At 37.9% G+C, this 24,609-nt stretch overlaps 1 protein-coding gene across 3 annotated transcripts in view; it reads left to right on the forward strand.

The window, feature by feature from the left end:
• RTN3 (reticulon 3) overlaps positions 1 to 24,609 on the forward strand; it is a 55,831-nt gene that overhangs the window by 7,230 nt on the left and 23,992 nt on the right. The window contains exons 2-3 of one of the 3 annotated variants that reach the window (XM_059931838.1): positions 2,653 to 2,703; positions 13,738 to 15,069. The exons of 1 other annotated variant lie outside the window; for it this stretch is intronic. In XM_059931838.1, the coding sequence (XP_059787821.1) occupies positions 2,653 to 2,703; positions 13,738 to 15,069 (1,383 nt within the window). Of the gene's footprint in view, positions 1 to 2,652; positions 2,704 to 12,793; positions 13,198 to 13,737; positions 15,070 to 24,609 lie in introns of those variants that run through there. One more of the 3 variants, XM_059931837.1, reaches the window with a different exon arrangement.

Here is a 24,609-nt window from a genome sequence, read left to right on the forward strand (position 1 = left end):
ACGTGATGAACATCTCTTCTGCCTCTGCTGCATTCCCATAATGCATACAGTTTTACTGGTTTGTCTTTTTCAGTTGCTTGTGCACAACCATCATCTCTGTGCTAATACAGTGCCTAGACCTAGCTACTTGAAGATAACGTTTGATTTAATTAATAGTATTTGAGCATTAAGGTTGCCTTTTTTGGGTTCAGTTGCCTGTAGCATAAATATGGCATATGAATACAACATGGTTGTGTAAGTTAGAAGACCTCATGCAATATTGTTGCAAACTACTACTGGTTATCTGTGTTCTGTATCAAAATAGATGCTATTGCATAAAACTTTGTATGTCGAAATTTTCCATTAGGAGGGGTGTCGGGTGGAGATGAAAAGTTCATAGGATCTTTTTTGTCATCAGGCTTATTTATTAGCATTTGGATTTTCAGATTTGTTCAGTTGGCAGAGATTTAATGTTGCAGATAATTGCATGCAGAAGTGAACCCATCTGGGGGGCTTCCCTGGTGGCACAGTGGTTAAGAATCCGCCTGCCAATGCAGGGGAGACGGGTTTGAGCCCTGGTCCAGGAAGATCCCACATGCCGCGGAGCAACTAAGCCCCGTGCACCACAACTACGGAGCCTGCGCTCTAGAGCCCATGTGCCACAACTACTGAAGCCCGAGTGCTTAGAGCCCGTGCTCTTCAACAAGAGAAGCCACTGCAGTGAGAAGCCCGCGCGCCACAACAAAGAGTAGCCCTCTCTCACCGCAACTAGAGAAAGCCCGCGCACAGCAACGAAGACCCAATGCAGCCATAAATAAATAAATAAATTTAAAAGAAAAGAGATGAACCCATCTGGAAACATTAAAGAAATAGATAGAAATGCTTGCTTTAACAAGGAAAGGCGAACTGTTTTTCATTTGTAGGAGTAAATGTGATGCTTCATTTTAGGATAATTAAAAAGTAGTGAATTTTAAAATTCTGGTCTTGAGTTACTGAATTACTGCCTCTTGTCCACTAAATTCTGCCTTGGTGTTAACATGTTCCATGTCTGTTGACTAAATAGTTTGCTTTTTTTAACTGAAGTATAGTTGATGTTCAATATTATGTACATTACAGATGCACAATGCAGTGGTTCACAATTTTTACAGGTTATACTCCATTTATAGTTACTATAAAATATAGGCTATATTCCCTGTGTTGTATTTAGATTAGTACTTACAGATATAGTGATGGCCCAGTCCTTTAAAGCAATCTCCTCATTTTAAGTGTATTTCTAATATTTGTGAAAACATTTTTATAATTGCAAGAAAAAAGACGTTAAGTGAAGATCAGTATATTTAGGGGCACTTTTGGAGGGTTTTGTTTTTCACGTGCTGTTTTAATTTTTTTTCCATTTTTACCAATGGCAATTTATATTCTGTTTGATTATTTTTCTTTTAAGGCCAAAGGTTGTAGTGAAAAGCAAATCTCCCTCCTGCCCCAGACCTCAAAGTCCCTTTTGTTGCCAGTTAACAAATGGAGGCACATGGTATACACTAAAGTACTTTGAATTTTTTTTGTTTTTAATTAATTTATTTATTTTTGGCTGTGTTGGGTCTTCGTTTCTGTGCGAGGGCTTTCTCTAGTTGCGGCGAGCGTGGGCCACTCCTCATCGCGGTGCGCGGGCCTCTCACTATCGTGGCCTCTCTTGTTGCGGACCGCAAACTCCAGACACGCAGGCTCAGTAGTTGTGGCTCACGGGCCCAGTTGCTCCGCGGCATGTGGGATCCTCCCAGAAGAGGGCTCGAACCCGTGTCCCCTGCATTGGCAGGCAGATTCTCAACCACTGAGCCACCAGGGAAATCCCCAGTACTTTGGTTTTTAATTTAATATATCAACATATATAGCTGTACCTCATTCTTTTTCATAGCAGCAAGTATTCCATTATTTGGATGTAACTATATAAGTAGACGTTTATTGATGGCCGTTTAGATTATTCCTAGATTTATAACCAGTGCTCTTATGAATATCCTTATATACGTGTCTTTGTACATGTATGCAAATATATCTGCCAAGTTAAAGAATATGTGCAGGAGGTGTCAGAGAAAGTTTATGCATTTAAAATTTTGATATATGTTGCCAAATTTAGAGAAGTGTAATTTAAGATATGGAAGATTTCCCATGTTGGTCCTATTTTCCCAGTGGATTAATTGTGATTAAAAGTATTTAATCATTAAAAGTATTCAGGGTCAATTTTACATGTTTGCCAACTATAATGTTTAGTACTCATATTCGTGACTGACTCCTCAAAATGAAGTTGAAAATGGTTACAAGCAAAATCAGTACACAGATCCCTGTTTTTCCTTTCCCACATGAAGTTGCAGGCGAGCATTATCTTTCTTGAGGTTATACTTGTTTAAAAATGCTAGGGGTTCCTCTTTTCTTCCTTTGCAGGTGAGAATATTTGACCAAAAAATTGAATTGATTACCTTTTAGAAATGCATCTTGAAAATGAAATAAGGTTTTGTTGCCAGGTGAGTGAAAACAGTAATTGGAAGTATAGATTTGGATTTTCTCATCTTGCTTAAACCCAGTGAAATTAAGGTGCTTGGCCAAAAAAAAAAAAAAAGGAAAGTTAAAGTTCAAATTCCTGTGTGAGGTTGTCAAATTCTCACGCTGTATATTTTCTTTCAGATTCCTTTGTTTCTTCCTCTCAGCCTGTATCTCTATTTTCGACCTCACAAGGCAAGTCTGTCATTTTTTGTGTGCATTAATAAAAGAAAAATGTTGAGAAAGAGGCTGTAACTGGGGATATGAGGCGCAGGTTTTCTGTTACCCCCAAATCCCCTAAAATAAAAACCAAATCCAAGCCAGTGCTTTCTATTTAGCAGTTTCTAATGGATTTCCCGTAAAGCTTAATAAAATAGAATGAGGCTAGGTGGACCCTTTAACATAGCGTAAGCTTTAGGTGTAGTTTTGAGTATTTCTTAAAAATTAAAAACTTGCCCACAGAACTTGGAGTAGATAGAATTGTGGCTCAGAAAACACACCACGTCCAGAATGCATTTGACCCATAGATTTGCGGTTATGTAACTGGTTTGGATAGGTAGTAGATTTGAAAAAACTTTTAAAGTGTGCTTCCACTGAACTAATACAGTGTCCTAGCTAGAATACTTTAGTGTGAACCTATCTGAGATTCGTCCCAAGAGGTAGGCCAATTCCAAATTGCCTAGGAACATTGAACAAGTCGGTTGAATTTTTGGCAAGCAGGGCTTGTTTTCCTAGAGATTAAGTTGTGGTGTTTTGGGGGGGTTGTTTGTTTTTAATCTGTCAACCAGTGAGGAAGGGAATCAGAGTCGTTAACTCTATGTTTGTAGGGGAAGCACTGCCAAGAACCTGGAAGAGAGAGTGTGCTTCTTTGATTTGCGCTAATAATAAAGTGCTGTTTCATTTGTGCTGTTGTGCTCCTCCTCGAGTATAGGTCAACGGAAAAGCATTATCTGAAAAAAGGTAATTAAACTCACTAGATAGGTCTAAGAAGCCTTGTGCAAAGAGTTTATTGTCCTAGCTGGAATGCAAAGTCTGGGTGCTGGTTTGTTGGGAAGACTTTGACTTTATAGGAATAAAATCATAAATGGGATAAAATGAACATAGTAAATGTTTTTCAGAGTTTCTGCTTCTTAGGAAACATGATAGATAGATAATTTGTTGGTTTTAATTCAGACTGATGACATTCAGAGTCCCCAGCATTTTTATAATGTGCCTCATTGTGTGAATTTGGATATCTTCTGGGTCAAATCATGACCTTTGAAATTAAAAAAAATTGTTTACATTAAAAGATATTTTGTGAATGTTAGAAAGTAACTCAAACATACAAATTGATCCTTGACATCTGGAACCCAACCAGATTTATATTTCTAAGGGTTCTTTTTTTTTCCTCATGAGAAATTCAATAATTTAGGCAAATAGGTATTACATTTATTCTACTCTGGAAGATAAATCAGTAAAAATATCATAGTGTAAATAGAACAAATAATTGTATTTTCTCTGTTGTATTTCAGATCTTCTAAAATACATTCTTCATAGTCACTTTTTTCATACAGAAAGGGAATAATTAATATCCTAAATAGTGTAACAGTACAACCTAAGCACAACATACCTAATGTATAGAATGTTGAGAAAGATAAGTGTCAGAGTTTAAAAAATTACTTTAATCCCTGTTAGGAGAAATTACATATACACTCAGGTAAAATGGAGGTAAATAAAGAGGATTTTTGTAATTAAAAATGTTTAAGTAGGCTTCAGTTTCAGTGAGTATGAGAGTTTGTTAAAGAAAATAGATTTGTCATTCTTCCTTTTTCTTATAGTTATTTCGACCAGTGCAGATTCAGGGTAGTGTTATTGTTAAAAGGGTATTGCATTGTAAAGAAGCATTTAAAAATGTCATATCCCTGAAGGTGTTCCAGTGTAGCCTCTATTACCAACATTTTCTCCTGCAAAAAAACATAATGGAAAAGCAACCCAGTTGGTGCTCTACTTCATTGGCAGGTCTAGAGATCAGCCTATTCAGTTTTTTGAGGGTACTCCTTGGCAAGTGATTAGGTGTGTTCTAAGGTAGCCAAGTCTGGTAGCTTCTAGTCTGCCTTAATAAAACTAAGGGAAAGGAAGTTGTTGGTATACTTGGTTAACTGGATTAAAACCCCTGGAGAGAATAGCTAGGACCAGTTCCACCCAACCGCAGGCCTTTCAGAGTGACTGTCACCAGCAGGTACCTTGAGTCCATCATTGGCACTAACCCAACTAATCTGTCTCTGGCTTCCATATCCCTTAGCCATTTAGCCTTGGAGGATTGTGCCTTACTTTTATATATCTAAACCATATCAAGCAATATGTAGCAGTAATTAAATAGGACATTTTCATATTTAAGAATGACATTTTTAATCCTGAAATATATACTTATCATTATTGAGCTTTAAGGAGATGCATGTACTAAAAGTTGTCTTTTTTTTTTTTTTGGCCACACCTTGCAGCTTGTGGAATCTTAAATTCCCCAACCAGGGATCGAACCCAGGCCCACCGCAGTGAAAGTGCTGAGTCCTAACCACTGGACTGCCAGGGAATTCCCAAAGTTGTCATTAATTTGGACTGAGAAGAAAGGGCAGTTAAATCTTTCAAAAGGAAATTATGTAATCTTTATTAAATTGTACTACCTTGAAGTATACAGCTACTTAAGCTAGTAAATTAAGCTTTTTGAAAACTAACGAATAGATTTGTGATGAGAATATCAATGGAATAATCAGTTCCTTCTTAAATAAGTTGTACTCCTGAGTAGGTGCTTTGCAGTCTTTTGCTTATTGAGTCCTTTTTTCTCATCAAGCAGAGTTTAATTTCAGCTTAATCCCCAGGCATCTCAAAATAGGGGAGTAAATTTTAATGATGTTTTCCTGTACTGTTAAATAAGGATATTAACAGAGGTATAGATGTGGTATGTGGCCAATTTTTTTTTTTCCCGAGCTTTTACTGTGCTCAGTACTTTATGTGAATCATCTCATTTAATCCTCACAGCCAGTTTTATGGAGGAAAGGTACTGCCTCTTTTACTAATTGAGGAAACTGGTGTTTAAAATGGTGAAATAACTTGCTCAAGGTCACGAAGTAAGTGACACACCTAGGACTCCACCGTCCATGCGCATAACCACTACCTACAGTAAAGATGATATATTAGTTGTATTTTAGGGTTTACAGGTATTTTTAGAGATGTCATTTTGAGGTTAATGTTAAAATCATGAGAGCAGAAGAGGCAGAAATTACTATTTTAACCATATTATTGCTATTAGTGATGTAATTTAGCATCATCTGGGGGATGTACTCCATCAGACACAAAATCAAACTGAAATTTGGTTTCTACTTTTGAAATCTTTGACAAAAAGTGGAGGCTGGAAAATACTACAATTTTCTTTAGAAAACATTGGAAGAAAAGTGGGTGAAAATAAGATTAGAAAGAGAGGATCTACCCACCATGTAGAATTGGAAGTACATTTGCAGTAATGAATATTTGCGTTCAGTTTGAGTAATGCAGTAGGCATCTGGAATAGGAAGTTAAGCACTGAACTTTGGGGCAAGCGTTGAGGAGAAAAAATATGCCAGTTACAGCCTTTTTTTAAACAAAAGCAAAACATTTTTCTTTGTACAAAAGAGACTTTTTGTTTAGGATCTAGCTTGGCTGCAAAGTGTCTGCTGGCTAACTTCCTATTTTGATGCTTTGGCTGAAAGTTGCTGATACTGTTTTGCACGATAATTTGTCTTTCCCTCTTGTTTTGTGAACATGAGAAAATTCAAGTGTAGAAAAATCTGTACCTGAATATTTCAAGCCTCCCTTGTATGAATATGCATAGTATGTATGTGAAAAAGTAACTTAGTGGTTTACTATAGGCTGGCACCCTTTCTTCGCTGATGTGTATGCTTTTTCCTTGTTACAGGTATCCTTTGAGTTAAAAGAAATGAATTTCCTGAGGGGGGTAGTAACCAAATGGTAACTCCAGTATAGCATAATTCTAAGTTATTCACTCTTTTAAGGAAGAAGTCTCATATAACATTCATTATTGCTTACTTGTTTCTAGATCACATTGTGTTTTCATTATTAAGTTATAAAACACTTGAATAAAAAAGTACTAAACCTTTTTCTAAAAGACAGTTTGGGGAATAAGAAACAAAGTAAAGAGAAGGGTGTTTTTTGTTTGTTTTGTTTTGTTTGTTTTTTGCCACGCTTGTGGGATTTTAGTTCCCCGACCAGGGATGGAACCCAGGCCCACGGCAGTGAAAGTGCCGAGTCTTAACCACTGGACCGCCAGGGAATTCCCTCAAGTTACTGTACTTTAAAATTAGTATATGGAAGTATTTAAAGCAGGCACAAAAGGATCACCCCTGCCCCATGCCCTACTAACCTGTAAGTTGTGCTCCTGGACAAAGAGAATCTGTGGTGAGTGAGAGTGAAGAGTGCCAATTTCTACGCCTGTGGAATTTTTACAGGGCTAAAGTTCTGAAGTACAGCTTGGCTTTTCTACCCCTCGAAAACTAATAAAACGCTGTAAAGCTGTGGTTCCCAAACAGGGTTCATTACTGGCAAACTTGTAATGCAGATTCCTGAGCTCCATCCTACTCAGTCAGAGAGATAGAGCCCATGAAGTACTAGTAGTTGTTCTAAAGTTTGAAAAGGACTATAAAAGATCGTGCCAAGGGCTATTTTTATACTAGGTTGTTAAATTGTTCAGCTAGTTGTACGTTGAACTAAAATATACTTTGATGATAGTAAAGATCATTTGCTGAAACATTTTGTTAAGGAAAAGTTCTTTTATCTTTCAGCATTGACTTAGAATTTTTTATATGTTGGGTTGTACTAAATGTCTTTATCCACATAGTACTTTGCACAGTTCTTGGAATGTCATAGGCATTTGGTTTGTACTAGATGATTCAGAAGTTTCATCACCCCAAATTTTGAAGTAGATAAAAGCTCTTTAAATTACTTCCTTTTATTTATGGCTGGTTGGAGGGAAGTGTCTAAAACTCTAAATGAGGATTTTCTTTATTTTATACCACGTGAAGGTGGTTGTGATTTGGCACTATGCCTTTTTTCTCTCCCCAAACAAAAAGGCATATGGTCTGGAGTCTCTATGTTAGGAGATACTTTTTGGAGAATATGGTGTTTGGGGACATTTTTTGAAGATTTATTAAGTGCCAGATCCTGTTCTAAGCACTTCACATGTATTAACTCACTTAATCCTCACAGCAGTTCTCAAGTTAGGTGCTTTAGTATCCCAATTTTCAATTTTCAAATGAGATTAAGCAACTTTAAGATTAAGGAACTGAGATTAAGGCCACACGATTAGTAAGTGTGATGAAAGGATTTTGCATCTTTTTGGTTTGGTTTTTTTTTTTTTGGCTGCATTGCGTCTTCGTTGCTGCGCGTGGGCTTTCTCTAGTTGCAGCGAGTGGGGGGCGGGGGGTGCTCTTTGTTGTGGTGCGCAGGCTTCTCATTGCAGTGGCTTCTCTTGTTGCAGAGCGTGGGCTCTAGGTGTGCGGGCTTCAGTAGTTGTGGCACACAGGCTCAGTAGTTGTGGCTCGCAGGCTCTAGAGCACAGGCTCAGTAGTTGTGGCGCACGGGCTTAGTTGCTCGGCAGCATGTGGGATCTTCCCAGACCAGCTCTCGAACCCATGTCCCCTGCGTTGGCAGGCAGATTCTTTTTTTTTTTTTTTAGTTGTTTTGTTTGTTTGGTTTTTTTTTATACTGCAGGTTCTTATTAGTCATCAATTTTATACACATCAGTGTATACATGTCAATCCCAATCGCCCAATTCAGCACACCACCATCCCCACCCCACCGCAGTTTTCCCCCCTTGGTATCCATATGTCTGTTCTCTACATCTGTGTCTCAACTTCTGCCCTGCAAACCGGCTCATCTGTACCATTTTTCTAGGTTCCACATACATGTGTTAATATACGATATTTGTTTTTCTCTTTCTGACTTACTTCACTCTGTATGACAGTCTCTAGATCCATCCACGTCTCAACAAACGACTCAGTTTCGTTCCTTTTTATGGCTGAGTAATATTCCATTGTATATATGTACCACAACTTCTTTATCCATTCGTCTGTTGATGGGCATTTAGGTTGCTTCCATGACCTGGCTATTGTAAATAGTGGGCAGGCGGATTCTTAACCACTGCGCCACCGGGGAAGACCGGATTTTGCATCTTTTAATAGGAATTTTTGGTTTGGTAGTGGTCTAGAAATTTAGAATATGACTGCCAACTTAAATTCCTAGTCTTATTTAAGATAATATACTTAAATGGAGACTTCTGAATATTTAGAGTTTAAGAAGAAATTGAGTAAGCAAGGAGCTCAGTACTGAATACATTTGGGAACATTCTCATGATTGTTGCGGGGTTATGACATTTTTCATCTCTTACCATATATTGATTCCCTTTTTGACAAATCTATTAGATGTGTAACTCTTGCTTGTATAATTAGAATAATGCTATATTTTTAAGTAATTAGACTTTTTGAAAATGAATGTGCACATTAAATTGCATTATAGCAAATAACTAATCTAGAAAATATTCATAATGAGATTTTTGACAGACATTTGTTTTGAGTAATGTTGAAAATATCTTGTAGTGCATGTGAAGGGCTGGATGTTTTGAAAAAGGAAAGGTAGTAGACATTTTCTGAGATGTAAGATAATCCAGAGTTATTCCATCAGGCAGTTTTGCAGGGTATAGTATTTTTAAAAACTAACACCCTTCAAACTCCCTGGAGTTTTCTGCTGTTTTGCCAGGTACAGACTTTGACAACACTAATGACTATTAAGTGTCATACTGACTAATTGGAAGAGTCTTTACTTATGGGAGCTTAGTTTCTAAAGGCTTATTAGATTCTGGTCTTTGTTTTATTTAATGTTTTCATGCCATTATAAGTTCTTTACTTCCAGACCAGTTTTTTCCATTGTCTTTGTACAAGTCAGCTCTGTTCAAGTTTGTGAGGGTTTCAACTAGCCAAATAAACTTCTTTCCATTTGCTGAAATTCTAAACAAGATAATTATTAAAATTAAAACAAAGATGAAGATGCTAACTTATTTTGCTACATGTGGGAAACCTTGATTGACAATCATGAGAGCTAATATCTGCATCTCACAATCACTGAGGAATGAATGCGACATCATACTCTGTTTACCCCCTAAACCTGTGCCCTGAAAACACTATCCACTGCAAGTATTAGGTCACAAAATTGTTAGGGAACATGATTAAAGTTATTTTGTATATATAATAGTTACATCATATTGACAGATCTTTAGTAAAATGTTTGAAGTCTGTCAAGCAGTCATGGCATTCAGTACAGAACTTGTTATTCTGAGAATATGATTTCTAACCTAATCTTCTAGCTTTACCTCAGATTATTATATACCTAACTCGAAACTTTTGGAGTATTAAGAGTTCAAGGAGGGACTTCCCTGGCGGTCCATTGGTTAAGACTTCACCTTTCAATGCAGGGGGTGTGGGTTCAATCCCTTGTCGGCGAGCTAAGATCCCACATACCTCTCAGCCAAAAAACCAAAACATAAAACAGAAGCAATATTGTAACAAATTCAATAAAGATTTTTTAAATGGTCCACATCAAAAAAATCCTTAAAAAAAAAAAAAAAGAGTTCAAGGAAGTTAAAAAAGAAACAAGGCTTACTTAGAAAACGGAAAAGTTTGTGTCCTGACAAAGCAAAACATTTCTACCATGCTTTTTTTTTTGGCCGCACTGTGTGGCTTGCAGGATCTTAGTTGCCTGACCAGGGCCCACGGCAGTGAAAGCACCAAGTCCTAACCACTGGACCGCCAGGGAACTCCCTACCTTGCTTTTTTGGTTTGTAGTACTGTGTGCATTCTTTCACTAGCATTCAATGTAGGTTGCTCTCTTTTTCATTTCATCGAATCCACCTCCACGTCATCATCATTTTACTTATTGATTTTGCTTATTTTCTGTCTCCCGCTCTGTATTGTAAGCTCCACAAAGGCAAGGATTTTTTTCTGTGTTGTTCACTGCTTTTAATCTAGTTTCTAAAACAGTGTCAGGCACGTGATAATGGCACTCAGTAATTACTAATGAATTATTACTAATTCATTTTGTCCACTTGTTTCTGTAAAATGACAGGTCTAAATCTTCTGAAATCTCAGTCTCTATAAAACATAAGCTGAGCCTTCCCTCTGAGGTGGAGTCAGTTTTGCTCACCTCAAGGTTCCATTCCTGTTTGTTTGTTTGTTTTTAAATTTTGGCCGCGTTGGGTCTTTGTTGCTGCGTGCAGGCTTTCTCCAGTTGCGGCGAGCGGGGGCTACTCTTAGTTGTGGTCCACAGGCTTCTCATTGCGGTCGCTTCTTCTTGTTGTGGAGCATGGGCTCTAGGTGCACGGGCTTCAGTAGTTGTGGCACATGGGTTCAGTAGTTGTGGCGCGCAGGCTCTAGAGCACAGGCTCAGTAGTTGTGGCGCACGGGCTTAGTTGCTCCGCAGCATGTGGGACCTTCCTGGACCAGGGCTTGAACCCACGTCCCCTGCATTGGCAGGCGGATTCTTAACCCCTGTGCCGCCAGGGAAGCCCTGTGGAATATTTCTGATTTAAATGTAGGCCACAGTTCTTTAAATTTCAGGTTTTTTAAAACATTTTAACCTACAGTGGTGAGCTTCATTTATCCTTAATCCAATCTTGCTGAGTAGCCATACTATACAGTGATAGCTGCAAGCCATGTTTACTGCATTAGAACTAAATATGAATTACAGCTTACTTCTGTCTCACTGGTACAGTTCGTACCACCAAACTTTATTTTTCCTCAATTTACAAAGACTTTCCCTCCCCCTCCCCCCTCCACCCCGCCTCCGATGATTACAGTTACACTGTTCTAAAAGTCAGAGATCCTATTACATCAGATTTCAGTGATGTGTTAGAATAGGGGAACTTTATCTGGCATTTGGAAACATTTTTATAATAGTGGAATTTTATTTCTTGCAATAAGATATTATTTCTTTTCATCTTTATAAAATGGTTTTGAATAAATCATAATTTTGCTTTTGTCTGGTTATTATTCAGCTTCTCACTGAAAAAGAACATAAGCTGAGTAAAAGTAATCCCAAAGCTTTTTCTCTTTCACATCTTCCCAATTACTCATTCACACTCAAGGAAGGCATTGCTGTCCTGAGCCTACTTAGGTCTCATCTGACCAAGCTGAATCTTTGATTCATTCATTTGGAACTATTTATTTAAGACCTACTTTGTTCCAACTCCAGAGATAAAACAGTGTGTAAGAAAGATAGTGCCTGCCCTTGGGACAGTTGTTTTGAGCTTTTCCCCAGTAAAAACTTCCTAGATTGGTTAGTTGGAAAACAGTGTGGTAAATCAGTGGCTACTGTGATATTAAAAACTGTTAAGACTTAATTAATGTATTGCTTTTAAGGAGGTATTTTCTGTTTTAAAAGGATTTCTGAAGTTTACTCTTCTTCATAAAGGAAACCAATTTACACAGTTCAGTTTTGTTGGAATTGGCAAGGTGGTGCAAGAGATTTTGGAACAGACCAACCTTTTCAGTGCCCTTTAGTTTAAGACATTGAGGCCATCTGTACCTGGGGCCCATCTTCCCTGTGGATGGAATAGACTACTTCTAGTCTGATTTTTAGGCTTAGGAGGGGTCCGCTATATCTCTGGTGGTGGTGGGGGAACTCTGGTCACTTCTTTTTTTCCTTTTCAGACTGTCATACTCTAACAGTGGTTTTATAGAAGGTGTGTGTCCTGAATTGTTCCCCCTACAGATGAGAGCATATCAGTATTTCATAATATCAAGTTGTTTGTTTTATATGGATTACATTGTTTCTGTTGAATAGCTATACCAAATACCAAAGGAAAGACACTTCCCCAGATTATCCATCTTTTTATACCCTTCTTCATGCTTTACCATTAAAGGGAAAAAGTAAATTGAAAAGTATTTTGTCTTGAAAATTTTTTGTCTTTTGCAATTTGTGGCATGATAAGCCTTTTCTGTTTCACTGCTGACAATTTTATGCATGTCTTATAGGATAACTGTTGATCATTGTTTTGTTATATATTTATGTGTGTGTGTATATACATCCTGTGTGTATATATACGAATTTAAAAATAAAAAGCATGCTGCTTGGCCTGACCAGCTAATGTGTAATTGTACCTGGTAAACAATTGTTTTTTCTTTGAAATTCTGACCATAGAGGGATTGAGCTCTCTTTGCTCTGATGAGCCACCTTCAGAAATTATGACTTCCTTCTTTTGTTCATCTTCTGAAATATATAATACTGACCTTACAATACTACATGGAGAAACAAGCAAAGTGTTAGGCAGCCAGCCTATTTTAGCCAAAGAAAGAAAAGACTGCTTGGCTCTTCTAGATGTGAAAAAGATGGAAAAGCCTCAGGAGACCAGTAAAGACATAGCAGACTCCCCAGTTTCTGTTGCAGAAGGAGTTCACTGTAACCGTCCTTCCATTCCAGACAGTTTCCCAGATCATCCTGCTTTTCTCTCAGAGGAAGTTGGTCAAATGCAACAGCAGATAAATAAAGATCAAGAGTCCAAGAACCCAAATGAGGTACCAAGTAGGGACGATAGAACTGCCTTGGATGCAGATGACAAATTCACTTTGCTAACAGCCCAGAAGCCACCCACCGAGCAGTATAAAGCAGAAGGTATTTGTACGTATTCCTTGTCCCCCTCTGAAGTTTCAGGAGGTGGTATTATGGAAAAGGATTCCCCTGAATCACCATTTGAAGTAATTATTGACAAAGCAGCATTTGACAGAGAATTTAAAGACGCATATAAGGAAAACATAAATGATTTTGGTAGCTGGGCAGTGCACACTGATAGAGAATCACCTGCAGACATTTCTGAGTCTAATGACAAAGTATTTCCACTGAGAAATAAAGAAACAGGGCTTTCCCCAGCTTCTGCCTTGCTCACTAGGCAGTTTTCACACACAACTGCAGCATTGGAGGAGGTATCTAGATGTGTAAATGATATGCATAACTTTACTAATGAAATATTGACTTGGGATTTGGTTCCCCAAGTAAAACAGCAGAGTGATAAATCTGACTACATCACAAAAGCTGCAGGACCTGACATGGGTGAATATATTTCAGAAATTCCAGTTGTAAGTCTTAAAAGTAACACTCATCAGAAAATTCCTGTATGTTCTATTAATGGGAGCACTACTATCCCTAAATCAACAGGTGATTGGGCAGAAACATCTCTCCCACAGGAAAATGCTATGCCAGACCGTCTCAACTCTACACAGGAAATCAGTATCAAAGGTGTGCGAGGCAATGTGCAGAAAAGAGATGACACACTTTCAGAGTTACCTGGATCTCCATTTGAGAAATGTGTCTCTCTTGGTTCTGGAGTGGCCACAGTGAAAGTGGTTTTACCTGATGGCCACCTGAAAGGTGCAATGAACTGGCAGACCTCTGTGTTGGGAGAGGTGACAGAGGCTGGTAGTTCTGGTGAATCTGATGACACGGTGATAGAGGACATCACAGCAGATACTTCATTTGAGAGCAACAAAATTCAGGCTGAAAAACCTGTTTCCATCCCAAGTGCTGTTGTAAAAACAGATGAAAGAGCAATGAAAGAGATTCTTAATTGTAATAGGGAAGACAAAACATCTGGAAACTTTGACGGGTCCATCAGTGACTCTGCGCCACGACAAGTTCAGCCTGATGTTCTTGGAAGGAGTCCAGCTGGTGAGGCAGAATGTTCACAAGTACCTAATATGAATGTCACGTCAGAAGATGTGAAGCAGTCAGATAGTATGAGTGTAGTTGCTCCTGAAAAGCTTGTTGCAGCTGAGAACCCCAAACTTCCTTCAGAAGCATCTCCAAAGGTTTTTAATGATAAGACAGAATTCTCACGAAATGTGACAACCTCTGCCTATTTGGAGTCATTGCATGAAAAAAGTGTTAAAGATACAGATGATTCTTCCCCAGAGGACCTGATAGCAGCCTTTACAGAAACCAGAGAGAAAGGAATAGTAGGTAAAGGTGAAGGAAATACCTTCGAAGCAACATCAGAGAAAACTAAGGACTTTAAAACAACTCTTCCGGTAGATGTTTTACATGAAAGTGAGTCAGGTGGTTCTGAAATTGAAAACATAGAAGGCAAATACAGTGAACAAAGCAAAGAAACAGATGGGAGTGAGCTTCTGGATGTTTTCCCTACCCAGGGTACCCCAGTGGCATCTCTTGATTTAGAGCAGGAACAGCTCACAATCAGAGCACTGAGAGAACTGAGTGAAAGGAAGGTTGAGAAGTCCGCTTCTGCACAGGATAAAGTAGAATCTCCCGAGGAAATACTCAAGCAGACTTTAACATTTGCTCCAGAATCTTGGCCACAGAGATCCTATGATGTCCTAGAACACAAAGATGTCAAGACTGGATCTGATCTCGGGATTTCCAAGAAGCCCACTATTACCAAAGAAGCTACTAGGGTAGATACCACTTCCAGCCTTAGCAAGACTGAACTGGTAAACAAGGATGTCCTAGCAAGACTTCTGACAGAATTCTCAGGTAACTGTTTACATTAGAAATACTGCATGTGGTTAATTCTGCTATGATTGATTATTTAGAGTGCTATTTTTTTAGTCTCTGATTTATATCACCAAAATTATAGCTAGAATAAAAATATACAGTAAAATGGGGAAAGGTAGATTTTTTTTAATGGTTGCTTGATTTGGTTTTCTTTTTTTTTTTTTTTTTTTTTTTTGATTTGGTTTTCTTATACAAATATTTTCCAAAGCAGTAGACTACTTGTTAAAATTAATATTCTCCTAAAGAAAAAATTTTATGGTCCAGTTTTTTCAAGGTTCTGCTTTCCTTATACATTGGCCCTAGGGGAGATGGCTGCTTTTAAGAATATCGCTAGGCTCTTATTTATTTACAAAGCTTATTTTTAAATCTCTGTAATAGTAGCACTGCTTGGCACTTGGGTTTTTTGCTATGGGCCTTGGAAAATCTATTTAGCAATCAAAGATAAAGGAATCCCTGCTGGGAAGATAGTAAATGAAACTTTTAATTAATTTGATCTTACACCACAGAGATTTTATGCTCTGAAAGTAGGTAACCAGTATCGTAGTACAACTTTGTGAGTAATACTTAGAGAACTCATGCATTCTTCTACTTTGGACCTTGTTTATCGTGCTTTAGGCCAAAACCCAATATATGGTACTAGAAGCCCTTCCCCTTGTCTTCTATTTATTTGAGTGATTACTTTCCTAGCGGTTGGCCTTCAGTTAAATTATTTCAAATGCTCTCTGTTCTGGTGTCTTAGAAAGTGTGATGAAAAAAAGGATATATAAAACCCTCCAAAAGTGACCCCCAACCTCTAATCTGATACCAAGTTCTGCACTAACTGTATGGTCAGTGTTAGGTGCTATGTAGGACTCTGTGATTTTCCAAACTTTTTAAACAATAGATCGCTTCTTTCAAATGAAATCATATGCAGAGTTATAATATTTAAAACAAAAATGAGATTTTTGTTAGGATAAATTTATAAGTGAGATTATACCATTTACCTTTTTTTTTTTTCTGTTAAGGTTTTATTATGCAGAGTAAGGAGGGAGGCTCAGTCCTTAGCAGCCACTTTCCTCTCCTCATAGTATCCAGAACACTGCCCAGCTCCTCCAGCAGGGCCACTCCTTGTAAGGAGTGAAGCCCCACGCCTCTCAGAGCTTGTCCCTCACTAACTTGCTTTGCTTGGTAAGGTGCCCTGCTGGCATCTGTGGGTCATCTTCCTTGCTCACGTTCTGGGTCACCTTGAAGCCCATAGCCATGGGCTGCTGCAGAGCCATGGCCGCTGCCCTTAGTGCCTGCAGCAGAAAGGCACTGTTTACTTTTTATAAAGACATTTCCTTACTGAAGACCATGGGCAGATTATTTAATCTTACTAAATTTTAATCCTTAAAATAGAGATAATAATGGTGCTTACTTTATAATAATAGTGAGAGGGTTACATGTGAAAATGCAGGTAATGCAGGGCCTAGTATATAGTGAATATTCATTTAGCACCAAGTACAGGACCTGGCATATAGTAGGTACTGGATAATTATTTGTTAGTGAATGAATTGTTAGTAATTATCAATGAAAACATCGAGGCTTTTTTATAAACTCAAAAATTTGAAATGGCAGTTACAGATAGCTGTTATACTCTAGTAATTGAAGATTGTTGAACTTGGATAAAAGAGAGCTGAATTATTGTTGCTTTACAGTGCCTAGAAGTGTGACTTTAAACAATTACATTAATCACCTTTTGGGACCTCAGTTGTAAAGTGAGGATGTTAAAGTAGGTGATCATCAATATCATTTCAATAATATGATTCTCTGACTCTGGTATAGTCTAGCTTTCTTCATGAGTTGTTGTCAAAATTCTTAAAGGTAATCCTTTTGAATGATGAGACATGTAGAAATTAGGCAACAATCCAGAGTCTAATTCTGGCAAATACCTGCTTTAGTGTGACCTTAGACAACTGGCCAGATTGGTTTGGCATCTTCCTGTGTTAATATTGTGGTAGTTATTTTGCCCTGCTTCATAGTGCTGTAGTAAATAAAGTACTGTGTACTAATTATCAGTAAATCTCAACTGAGTTATTTAATCTAGTGTGAGAGGTAAAAAGGTATGGAAGTTTAGGATATTTGTCACTGACCAAATTCTGTGATTAGTAGATATTTTTAGATGATAATTAACGAAGACTAGTATAATTAGACCAAGAAGCTAAAAGGTCTTCCTTAAGGTTTCAGAATTGAAAACCTTTTAAAATTGTCTTCATGAATAAATCTTTTAAAATATAAACTATAGCAAAATATACCAGAGTCTAGTTCTAAGTAGTATATCTGAGTAGTCTTCCTTTCTAAATTAAAACCAGTTCTGTAATTATGTCCTGCCTAAAGTTGTTGGGGAAAATAGGCAAAAGAAACAATGAAAACATTAATGGTATTTTATTTTTCTTTTGCTGTTTTATGGTATATATGACAGTATATAACAAAGAACTAGAAATGACCTAGCAGTTTTGTTTCTAGGTATGTATTCTAAGTTAAAAAAAAAAAAAGCATTTATGTGCAAAAACAACTACAAAGATGTTCTTTGTAGGGCTGTTTATGATAGTGGCAGATATCTCAGTATCTTAACAGTTAGAGATTGTTAGAGTATCTTTTACTATATTTGTGCAGTCGAATACTGTATAGCCATTGGAATTGTTATAGGTTGGTGTTTCTTTTTTTTTTTTTTTCAGAAATGGAAAAATATAGAAAAGTACAAAAAGACATACACTTGTATTTCTACATTTTAGAATTAACTCTGTTAATTGTTAATTAGTGATAATATTTGCTTCCAAACTAAAGGACCCTTTGATTATCACATGACCCACTCCTTCCCCTTGGCCAGAGGGTAACTACCGTCAGTGGAGCTGATAACATCCTTCCACTACATTTTAAATTTGTGCATGTGTGGTATTGTTTTGTACTTTTAAAGCTTTGCTAATATTATTTTTGTTATGCAACTTGTTTCATTCAACATTAGGTTTTTGTAACTCTTTTCATGTTGAGATATGTATAATTCTATTTAACAGCTGTGTAATAATCCATTTTATTACTATGTTATTTCCCTTTTAATTAAGATTTGGATTATTTTCCATTATTTACTATTATAGACAGTGCTGAAGTTAACATCCTTGTACTTGCCTGTTTTTACACACATGCACATATTTCTCTAAGGTCGTTGTGCCACTGCTTATAAGTTTCACTTCTGGGTATGTGCATTATTTTTCTAGTTATTGTCAATTTGCTGTCAAAGTTGAAGTTTCTTCTGTTATGTGAAAATGTTCATAATTTATTAATAAAAACTATATTATTGAATATAGCAGAGTTTTTATTACATGATGAATGCTTAAAGTAGAAAAAAACAACTTAGAAAACAAGGTTTTCAGAATAATACCTACTTTGGTATCATTAAAAGTGAATCTGTATACCTACACACAGTGATTCTGAAGTAAATTTTTAAAAACAAGATCACGATGCCTTTTCTTGCAATACGGCCAAGTAGGCTTTCACTGGACCTGATCTTTCTGCATGTAACTATGTCCTCTGGATAAAATTGTTGGGGCAGTGAGGGAGACCTGAAAACACTGGAAAATGAGCAAAAGCAGACAGAGTCTGGAAAAAGGCTGACACTTTCAGGAAGAGATAGCATGAAATTAATTTTCCATTTTTACTGCTTTTAGCCAGGGGAAGGCTGAAGTTGGCACCTGGCAGCTTGGTTTAAAACTTAATAGAAGGGCTTCCGTGGTGGCGCAGTGGTTGAGAATCTGCCTGCCAATGCAGGGGACACGGGTTCGAGCCCTGGTCTGGGAAGATCCCACATGCCGCGGAGCAACTAGGCCCGTGAGCCACAATTGCTGAGCCTGCGCATCTGGAGCCTGTGCTCCGCAACAAGAGAGGCCGCGATAGTGAGAGGCCCGCGCACCGCGATGAAGAGTGGCCCCCGCTCGCTGCAACTAGAGAAAGCCCTCACACAGAAACGACGACCCAACACAGCCAAAAATAAATAAATTAATTAAATAAAATTAAAAAAAAAAAAACTTAATAGAAGGGCTTCCGTGGTGGCGCAGTGGTTGAGAATCTGCCTGCCAATGCAGGGGACACGGGTTCGAGCCCTGGTCTGGGAAGATCCCACATGCCACGGAGCAACTGGGCCCATGAGCCACAATTACTGAGCCTGCGCGTCTGGGGCCTGTGCTCCGCAACAAGAGAGGCCGCGATGGTGAGAGGCCCGCGCACCGCGATGAAGAGTGGTCCCCACTTGCCACAACTAGAGAAAGCCCTCGCGCAGAAACGAAGACTCAACACAGTCATAAATAAATAAATAGATAAATAAAAGAACGTGAATTTCTTTAAAAAAAAAAACTTAATAGAAAACTTATCAGAGGACAGAATTCAGGTCAGCCACAGCCATTCGACCACTGAAAAGTGAGGGGAGGAGGAGTCCTGGAAAGGAGAGATCTAGAGAGTGACAGCCTAAAATTCTGAGTATAAGCTCTCTATATAAGCTTCTGTTTAATCCCTGCACCACAAAGATAAAAGAACTGAACTAAGATTTGAGGTATTGATCGCCCAGAGAGTTTGCAGTTTGGGTCTAGCCAAATTTAATTGCATATTGAAACAGAAATATCGGTACTCTCCAGAGGAATATAACAGAGTCCAGAGGCTATACAGCATAATATTCACAATGTCCAAGATATAATCTATAACTACACAACATTTTTAAAACCAGGAAAATATAACTTAGTCTGAAGAAAAAAGACAGCCAACAGAAGCGAACTTCATATGTTAGAATTGAGAAACAGGTTTTTTTTTTTTAAATTAATTAATTAATTTATTTATTTATGGCTGCATTCGGTCTTCGTTTCTGCGCGAGGGCTTTCTCTTGTTGCGGCAAGTGGGGGCCACTCCTCATCGCGGTGCGCGGGCCTCTCACTATCGCGGCCTCTCTTGTTGCGGAGCACAGGCTCCAGACGCGCAGGCTCAGTAATTGTGGCTCACGGGCCTAGTTGCTCCGCGGCATGTGGGATCTTCCCAGACCAGGGCTCGAACCCGTGTCCCCTGCATTGGCAGGCAGATTCTCAACCACTGCGCCACCAGGGAAGCCCGAGAAACAGGTTTTAAGGCAGCTATTATAACTGATCAGTTGAAGTAAAGAAAAATATTCTTGCACTGAATGAAAACAAAGGAAATCTCAACTGAGAAATAGAAACAAAAAAGAGCAAAGTGGAATTCTGTAATACAGCAGCTAAAATTAAAATTCACTGAGTAGCCTTAACAGTAAAACAGAGATGATAGAAGAGTCAGTGAACTCGATGATAGACGAACAGAAAACTACCCAACCTGAAGAACAGAAAGAAAAAAATATTACCAAGCTTCAGGGACTTTTGGGACAATATTATAAGAGCTAACGTGTATAGTTGGAATCCCAGAAGAGAGGAAAGTGAGAGGCTGGAGAAGAACATATTTGAAGATAAAATGGCAGGAAAAAAACCCCTCAAATTTTATGAAAAACATATTTACTGATTAAAGTAGCTTAGCAAACACCTACTAGGATAAGGATGAAGAAAACCATACCTCGGTACATGTGTCAGAGGTTCCCAAGACCACTGTCAGGCTCAATGATTTGCTAGAAGGACTCCCAGGATTCAGAAGCTGTTATACTCACTGTACACAGCAAAAGGACACAGATTAGAATTGACAGAGGGGAAAGACACATGGGATAAAGTCCAGGAGGAACCAGGTGCAAGCTTCCAGGTGTCCAGTAGAGTCGCACAGAGCTGTCCTTAATTCTCCCATCAAGGACACATGACAGCATGGGCAAAGTGCTGCCAACTAGGGAAGCTCACCCAGTCCTGGGTGTTCAGGGTGGCACGCAGTACCCCCATGACTGACCTCAGCTACTCAGACCCCAGCCACCTAGAGCAAGAACAGGTGTTTGCCATAAATCATATTGTTCAGGTAGACTTAAGTGGTCATGCTGGTACAGCATGGCCCAAGGCCCCAGGTATGCAAAAACACTTATCAGCCAGAATATGCCAAGGGCTCAGAGTTCATCTCCCAGGAGCCAGGCAAAGGCCAGTCCTGAAGACAGACCTTTCTTTGGCATGTTCAGGGTTTGAGCATTCCAGAACTGCCAAGTTAATCCTTTCCTTCCCAGTATGTCTTAGTCAAATTGCTGAAACGAAAGATAAGGAGAAAACTGACACATATAAAGGAATGACAATTATAACTAGAGCTTACTTCTTACCACTAACCACAGATGCCAGAAGACAGGGAAATAGCATCTTTCAAAGTGCCAGATGGGGAAAAAAGTCAACCAGGATCTCTGTTGAGCAAAAATGCCTTGCAAGAATGAAGGCAAAATAAAGACATTTTTAGGTAAAAGAAAACTAAGAGAATCTATCACTAGAAGACCTGTACTACAAGAAACAGTAAAAGAAGTTCTTCAGGTTGAAGGGAATTGATACCAGATAGAAACTTAGACCTTCAGGAAAGAATGAAGAGCGTTGAAAATGGTAACCAGCTGAGTAAATATAAAAGACTTATTTTTTTCCTCTTCTTTAATATACGTAAGACTGTTTAAAGGAGAAATTATAATGTGTGCGGAGATTATAATGTTTATTTCATATGACAATTTATAACAAAAGACAAGAGTATGTGAATCTATACTATAGCAGGGGTTCCTACATTTTTTATGAAGTGGTACAATATTTTAAGTAGATTGAAAAGTCAAGGGTGTATGTCTCCCAAGAGATGGGAGACTTGGTGCAATCACTGTGTTAGTGGACTGAAGACTACAATCAGAGTGACAGACTGCATAAAAATGCAAGACTTATTTATATGCTGACTATAAAAGATATGTATTAAATGTAAAGACACAAGTTGAAAGGAAATGGATGGAAAAAGGTATACCAAGAAATATATAAATGTATGCCATGCAAAAGTAAGCATAAGAAGACAAAGGGTATTATCAGAAGTAAAAAGTGACGTGTTATCATGATAAAAGATATCAAGACGTCTTGACAGTTATAAATGTATATGTGCCTAATAACAGCTTCAAAATAAATGAGGCAGGACTTCCCTGGTGGCGCAGTGGTTAAGAATCTGCCTGCCAGTGCAGGGGACACGGGTTCAAGCCCTGGTCCGGGAAGATCCCACATGCCGCGGAGCAACTAAGCCCACGCGCCACAACTACTGAGCCTGCACTCTAGAGCCTGTGAGCCACAACTACTGAGCCCATGTGCCACAACTATTGAAGCCCATGCACCTAGAGCCTGTGCTCTGCAATAGGAAAAGCCACCTCCATGAAGGTGAAGGAAAAGCCACCTCCATGGGTGAAGCCCATGCACCACAGCGAAGAGTGGCCCCTGCTTGCCGCAACTAGAGAAAGCCTGTGCACAGCAATGAAGACCCAATGCAGCCAAAAATAAATAAATAAATAAATAAATAAAATAAAAAAATAAATGAAGCAAAAATTGACAGAATTAAAGGGAGGAATAGGGAGTTCTTTAATCATAATTACTGGTTTAATACCTCTTTCTCAGCAATTGATAAGCCAACTACACAGAAACACAAAGATGTGAACAGCACAATCAACGACTTTGGCCTGCATGATACTTACAGAACACTGTGCCCTACAGTGGCATAATACACATTCTTTTCCAGATGCACAAGGTATACATTCACCAGTATAGACAATATGCTAGGCCATAAAACAACTCAGTAAATTTAAAAGATTAAGGTCATACAAAATACGTTCTCAGACCATAATGAAATAAAAACTTTAAACAATGAAAATAAGGATATCTAGGAAAATTCCCAAATATTTGGAAATTAAGCAAGTCACTTTTATGTAATCTATAGCTCAAAAGAAGAAATCATGAGAAAAAAATGTTTATGTTTTAAACTGAATGACAGTGAAAATACAATATATCAAACTTGTGGAATGTAGTGCTGAAAGGGAAATTTATGGTTCTAAGTGCACGTATTAGAAAAGAAAAATATCTAAATTCAGTGATCTAAGGTTTCAACTTAAGCTGGAAAAAGCAAAGCACATCCAAAGGAAGTAGAAGGAAAGAAAGAATAAAGATAAGAGCAGAAATTAAAAGAATAAAAAACATTAACAAAGCCAAAATTTGGTTCCTGAAAAAGATTAACAAAATTGATTTCTTGACTGATCAAAAAAAAAAAGCAAATACAGATTACCAATATTAAGCATGAAAAGGGGGTTATTTCAGATCCTACAGATATTAAAAGGACAATAGAATATTATGAACAACGTTATGCCAACTTAGATGAAACAAATTCCTTGAAAAATACAATTTACCAAAGCTAACACAATTTCTATTAAATCCATTATTAAAAATCTCACCAAAAAAAGTCGAGGCCCAGTGGTTTTACTGGGGAGTTTTTTCAAGCATTTAAGGAAAAAGGAGGAGAGAACACTTTCCAACTCATAGACTAGTGTATGTATATTAATACCAAAACTGGAGAAAGACACTACAAAGAAAATTATAGACTAGTATCCCTATGGAACATAATAAGATGAGAAATCCTTCACAAAATATTAGCAAATCAAAAAAAAACAAGTTAGCAAATCAAATCCAGCACTCTGTCAGATACAGAAAAGGTATTTGAAAAAGCTCAACATCCTTTTCTGACAAAAATTTTCAGCAAACTAGGAATAGAAGGTAATCTCCTCAGTCTAATAAATGATATCTATTGAAAACTATAGCTGACATTATGCTTAATGCCAAAATATTGGACACTTTCCCGTAACATTGGATACAAGGCAAAGATGCTCACCCTCACCATTTGTATTCAGCATCATACTGGAGGTCCTCCCCTTTGAATTAAGACAAGAAATAGAAATAAAAGGAATGACTATTGGAAAAGAAGTTGTTAAGCTGTCTTAATTTGCAAATTACGTGATTGTGTACTTAGAAAATCCTAAGGAATCTGTTGATACAAAGCAACTACTAAGACTAATAAGTGAATTTAATTTAGCAAGTTTACAGGATTTTAGGTTAATACACAAAACTCAGTTTTGTTTGTTATATACTAGCAACAAATAATCAGAAAATTAAAAAGTTTTAAAGTTCCATTTACAGTAGCACCAAAGCATAAAATAGGAATAAATTTAACCAAGAGAAAAAAATGTGTAAGACGTCTATACTGAAAGTTACAAAACTGCAGAGAGAAGCTCAAGAATTGTCTAAGAAGAGAACCATGCTGTGTTCATGGATTGGAAACCTCGATATCGTAAAGAAGTCAGTCCTACCCAGATTCACCTATGGATTCAGTACAGTTCAAAGTCCTAGAAGAATTTTTCAATAGAAATTGACAAGCTCATTCTAAAATTTCTTTGGAAGTACACAGACCTAGCAAATCCAAAGCAATCTTGAAAAAGGACAAAATTGAGGGCTTGGAATAGTCCAAGACATTATAAAACTCCAGTAATAAGGACTGTGGAACTTGCAAAAGAGGCAAGAAGTAGATCAAAGAAACAGAGAATCC

This window comes from Balaenoptera ricei, chromosome 8, assembly GCF_028023285.1.
Source record: "Balaenoptera ricei isolate mBalRic1 chromosome 8, mBalRic1.hap2, whole genome shotgun sequence".
Classification (NCBI taxonomy): Eukaryota; Metazoa; Chordata; class Mammalia; order Artiodactyla; family Balaenopteridae; genus Balaenoptera; species Balaenoptera ricei.